Below are 4,828 nucleotides of genomic sequence, written 5' to 3' on the forward strand. Positions count from 1 at the left end.
GCAAGAGATTTGCCTTGCCCAAATCCTTATTTTACCTTCCTCTTTTTTCACGATGGCAAAATACCTTTTTTCACCATTGCAAATCTATTGCTCTATTTTCTCTTCTGATTTCACTTGAATATCGGTGGAAATTGAGAGGAGCGGGGCTATGTGGATGATATGCTTGTAGATCATTATCTCAATTGAGTGATCAATCGGCTGATTTCCTCAAATTTTGATCCTTAGCATTGTTGTAGATGGCCTAAGAAGAAGATGATGGCCATCGGATTGAGATCCGGTGACTCGCCCATGGCGGGTCACCAATGGATAGTAATAATGACCATTTTCCTTTTTAGACCATCCGATCGAGAATCAACGGGCAGATCAATACGTGCCGCAGTGCCTGACCTGGGCCGTCCCGTTTTCATCCAACGGCCATGTTACATGGTGACACGCCATGTGCAAATCACTATCGCAATCCCTTCCCATGTCGTATACGTGTCCGAGTAGCATACGTGCCGGCGACCTTCTCAAAAGCGAAGACGAACGCCTCCCCTTCGCACGACGTATCCGGCGGCGCAGCGCAGGCGCGATGGGGAAGAGCGAGCTGAAGGCCATGGCGAACCGGGCGAAGGCCAAGGGGCTGCAGAAGCTGCGGTGGTACTGCCAGATGTGCGAGAAGCAGTGCCGCGACGAGAACGGCTTCAGGTGCCACTGCTCGTCGGAGTCGCACCGGCGGCAGATGGCCGTGTTCGGCCAGGCCCCCGGCCGCGCCGTCGAGCGCTTCTCCGGCGAGTTCCTCGAGGCGTTCCTCGCGCTGCTCCGCCACGGCCACCGCGGCTCCCGCGTCGCCGCCACCGTCGTCTACAGCGAGCTCGTCGCCGACCGCCGCCACGTGCACATGAACTCCACGCGCTGGGCCACGCTCACGGAGTTCGTCGAGCTCCTCGGGCGCCAGGGCCTCGCCAGGGTCGAGCACACGCCCAAGGGCTGGTTCGTCGCCTACATCGACAGGGGCTATGAGCAGGCCGCCAAGGCCGGGCTCAAGCGCAAGAGGGGCCAAGGACCGAAGCAACCGGAAGGACCACTGGCTGAGCCCTGGCATCGTGGTCAAGGTGATGAGCAAATCACTGGCCGAGAAGGGGCACCATTACTACAAGCACAAGGGGCTGGTGAGGAGGGTGATAGGCAGGTACGTCGGCGAGATCGAGATGCTGGAGAGCAAGCATGTCGCCAGGGTCGACCAAGATGAGCTCGAGACCGTCATCCCGCAGATCGGCGGGCTGGTACGGGTTGTCAATGGCGCTTACCGGGGGTCGAACGCGAGGCTGCTCTCGGTGGACATGGAGAGGTTCTCTGCCAGACTGCGGGTTGAGAAGGGCTTCTATGAGGGGAGAGTTCTCGAGGCGGTCGAGTATGAGGACATCTGCAAGGTTGCTTAATACTCCCTCCGTCTAGTGTCAAAAATAGTCTTACATTTTAGGACAGAGGGGGTACAATGTGTATGTAGTACCGCATACTTGTTTCAGACAATGTAGTTTGTAAAGGGTACAATACAAGGAAGCAAATTTCTGGTGATAAAACAAGAAGTTCAGTGTGTCTTGGTTGCAGCCAAACCCTATATGCCTGTTGCAGGAATTATTTGGTCTTGACCTTCTCGCTTTGATGAACGGCCGCACATATCTTCTTCCAGCTCCTCGTGGCGATCAGCAACGGTATCACAATCCACGAACTGTTTGCGCCGATGAAATATGCCCAGAAGTAGAACGGACTGGCCCAGAAGTTGAAGCCGTCCAAGTAGGCGGTGGTGAAGTAGACGATGCATCCGTAGAGCTGACCGAGGCATACGGCGAACTGGAGGATGTGGCTGTAGGACTTGCGCGATGCGATAGCATAGCTGCAACCAGTGAACTTTCGTCAGGATGAAATAGAGGCGTCGTTTAAAATTAGAACAGCACTGAAGTAAAACTACATATTAACTACATTGGCTATGGACTTCTACTAGGCAAGAAGAAAATGAGCACGCCATTTTTAGAAATAGGTGCAGGCTGAAAATGCCAAGAGGAGATTCTTCAGACCTCTGGAACAAGTTCAGTAGAAATAGGGCTACTGCCTTGAATTGCTAAGCTTTGCGGTCAAGTCATTTTAAGTTGGGACAAGCCGAAAGCACAACTGTTTATAAATCGTCTGCAGAGAACATCAAACTGCAAAATCATCAATTGGTTCTTACATTTTTTACATTTTGTAAAATGCAAAACTAAGTCGATTGAGTTTAGATGTTGTACGGATGACTTCTGAAAGAATACTTGGCAGTAAGCACTAGAGTTTCTCTTAAAATATGCTATTTGGACCATAATATACGGTCTAGATTCAGTCAAACACTGCTACTTAAATCATCATATGCTTGCTTATTTCAGGGCCAGAAAGCCTATGCACAAGAAAGCACATAAAGCAGACACCATTCACTCATGAATTCTGCAATCTGTTGGCATTGCATTATCTTTCCTGCCTCCTATATCAGGCCAATACAACACTAATTTTATTGAATACAGAAGGACCACAATACTTGTGGATCTGAGCAACACTGCAAATATATGCTCTGTTGAAGCATCTACCAGTGGGACGCCTCAATCAAATTATGAGCTTGCATGGTTTAACAAAACAAATTCTGAACTCCATTTTGCGCATCTCGTCAAATTATGAACAAATGTTAATTCAGAGAACGATGCTCTGTCATGGAGATGAGGGCCTATCATCTTAGTGAAAGGAAGGGGTTAATAATCAAGTCGGAAATATGAGTGACGCGTAAGTCTTAAGCTCATACCAGAACCATGCTTGATTGAACATAGCAAACAAGATCTAACTAAAGACTGACCAAGAAAGTCTGGAAATGCAGCCCACAAATCACCACAGAAGAAACAGAGCAAGCCTTTTCTGCTGCTTATCAAGGTGTCAGTGATCATAAACAAGATGAGAAGACGTACACTGCGAGCAGCGAGGCAGGGCCTTTCAGCACGGCCGTGATTCCCTCGACGGTGACGGTGGCGGTGTCCCTGGCGACGTACCTGGAGTCACCCTTGCTGTACTCCTTCCCTGGACAAGCACAGCAGATCGAATCAAAAACTCCATCTTGACTGATTTGGATTTGGGGCTAAACTAACCAGTAGTAATTGGGGTTGGTCTTGGCGAAAGTAACGAAGAATCGGCCTGTAAATCGACTTACAGACTTCGTCGAAGAAGTTGGGGTTGGTCTTGGTGAAGAAATCGGGGGTAAAGACGAAGGGCCCCTCGATGAGTATGTGGGTGAGGCCGGTGAACGCCCACCAGCACATGAGCAGGCGGTCGGTCCCGGACAACCTGCGGCATCTCCCTGCGCGGCGGAGGCGTGAGCGTGAGCTGACTGACGGCCGACGAGATCTCGATTAGGGCGGGACTGGGGAGGGATTGTTGTTACCGGAGAGGAGCCAGACGGCGACGAGGACGAAGAGGGAGGTGCCGAGGTAGGTCCCCAGGATCTCGAGCTGGGTGAGGCGCAGCGGCACGTAGCCCGGGAGGTCCAGGCTCGCCGGCACGTAAGGGTGCGCGCCCATCGCCGCCGCCGTCTCGATCTGGGAGCCGGAGCTGGAGATGGAGATGGAGGAAATCGGCACTAGTCAACTCGACTGTAGTGCTGTATGGATACGCGCCCACGAGTTTTGTAAACAGAGGCCGGCACATTTGGGCCATTGGGATCATCGCCTTCTGATTGCAACAACTTAACCAGATCAATCAAACCATCACGTGCGAGACGATCACAACGCAATCACCATCTACCGTCCGCATCTTCAACGCCGACCTTTAAATTGCCCGCAACTGTCAGAAACGTGTGGTTCAGACGTGTTCTATCATCCAACATGATCTTGTATCGGTCGACCGGCCGGTTTGGATGTGTGTTTTTTTCGCAAACTGGAACAAACTGATGGGCTTTGCGAGCGTCTGTACCGCTGCCACGTAAACTTTCGACAACCCTAGCCACCCAAAATCCTTTTCCTCGGCCGCGCGCTTTCCCACCCAAAGCCAGTTGCCCGCATTCATCTCGGCCCAGAGCGGACGTGACCACTCACTAGATCCGGCATTAACCCGGCGCCTGTGCCTATAAACCTATTCCGGCACCCCAGCGCCACACGTCCGCCCTTGTGTGGAACACCTCTCCGGTTGGCGACTTGCATCCGCCCCCTATTTAAACGTGGCCAGGCATCAGGCAAGAATCACACCACACCCCCTCCTCTCCATCTCCCCCTCCTCTCCATCTCCTCTCTGTACCCACATTCTTATGGCTTCCGGCTCCAAAGTCTTGTGGAATGGCCTCTTCGGCGGCAGAAGAAGGAGCTCTCCAACATTGCAGTGGTCTGGGTTGCCCCGCGAGCTAGCCGAATACAGGTTGGCTTGCCAGCAAACTCTCTGGAGCCGGTGCTACCGCCATCGCCAGCCCATCCAGGCTGGCCAACGTCGTCTCCCGGCAAATCCGTCGTGAGCGATGGCGGCAACGCGTCGGGCAAGGGGAGAAAGAAGCCATCTTCACGAAGGGCGACACGTCCGCAGCCACCACGGACAACGAGGAAAAGTTGAACATGAGAGGCCGCCGCCGCTTGGGTCCCAGGAAGGCCACCGCCATCGCACAGCCGGGTTACACAACTGGTGACGTGCCCGGTGAGCGGGGGCTTAGACCACGACGACCGTCTTCCCCCGCCCAAAAACCAACACTGATCCATGCTTCATGGAGGCAGAGGGAGGCTACTGTTCCCCTCCTCATGAAGCATATCCACCGGGGCTCATGGCAGTCCAACGACGCGGATTGTCGGACATAGGG

The 4,828-nt window shown here is 53.0% G+C and overlaps 2 protein-coding genes across 2 annotated transcripts; one reads left to right on the forward strand and one right to left on the reverse strand.

Annotated features, from left to right (window-relative positions):
- The first annotated feature begins 404 nt into the window (after nucleotides 1-404).
- On the forward strand, nucleotides 405-1,421 carry LOC123077192 (KIN17-like protein). The gene is made up of 2 exons (XM_044499413.1): nucleotides 405-972; nucleotides 1,016-1,421. Exons 1-2 carry the CDS (start codon nucleotides 437-439, stop codon nucleotides 1,419-1,421), a joined length of 942 nt encoding a protein of 313 aa, XP_044355348.1. The 5' UTR covers nucleotides 405-436.
- A 13-nt stretch (nucleotides 1,422-1,434) lies between these two features.
- On the reverse strand, nucleotides 1,435-3,716 carry LOC123077191 (probable 3-beta-hydroxysteroid-Delta(8),Delta(7)-isomerase). Its single transcript, XM_044499412.1, has 4 exons — nucleotides 3,434-3,716; nucleotides 3,203-3,349; nucleotides 2,964-3,072; nucleotides 1,435-1,876 (listed from the first exon to the last, which is right to left on the reverse strand). Exons 1-4 carry the CDS (start codon nucleotides 3,567-3,569, stop codon nucleotides 1,618-1,620), a joined length of 651 nt encoding a protein of 216 aa, XP_044355347.1. The 5' UTR covers nucleotides 3,570-3,716; the 3' UTR covers nucleotides 1,435-1,617.
- Between the last annotated feature and the right edge of the window lie 1,112 nt (nucleotides 3,717-4,828).

The sequence above is a fragment of the Triticum aestivum genome, chromosome 3D, assembly GCF_018294505.1.
Source record: "Triticum aestivum cultivar Chinese Spring chromosome 3D, IWGSC CS RefSeq v2.1, whole genome shotgun sequence".
NCBI lineage: Eukaryota > Viridiplantae > Streptophyta > Magnoliopsida > Poales > Poaceae > Triticum > Triticum aestivum.

What these genes read in the sequence shown, in the direction of transcription:
- LOC123077191 (XM_044499412.1), bottom strand. Translation starts at nt 3,569, where the DNA reads ATGGGCGCGCACCCTTACGTGCCGGCGAGCCTGGACCTCCCGGGCTAC. An exon ending in CGCCGTCTGGCTCCTCTCCG is followed by an intron (nt 3,350 to 3,433) that starts GTAACAACAATC and finishes TCCGCCGCGCAG; the next exon opens with GGAGATGCCGCAGGTTGTCC. An exon ending in CCTGCCTCGCTGCTCGCAGT is followed by an intron (nt 1,877 to 2,963) that starts GTACGTCTTCTC and finishes CACTGGTTGCAG; the next exon opens with CTATGCTATCGCATCGCGCA.
- LOC123077192 (XM_044499413.1), top strand. Translation starts at nt 437, where the DNA reads ATGTGCAAATCACTATCGCAATCCCTTCCCATGTCGTATACGTGTCCG. An exon ending in GAGCACACGCCCAAGGGCTG is followed by an intron (nt 973 to 1,015) that starts GTTCGTCGCCTA and finishes CAGGCCGCCAAG; the next exon opens with GCCGGGCTCAAGCGCAAGAG.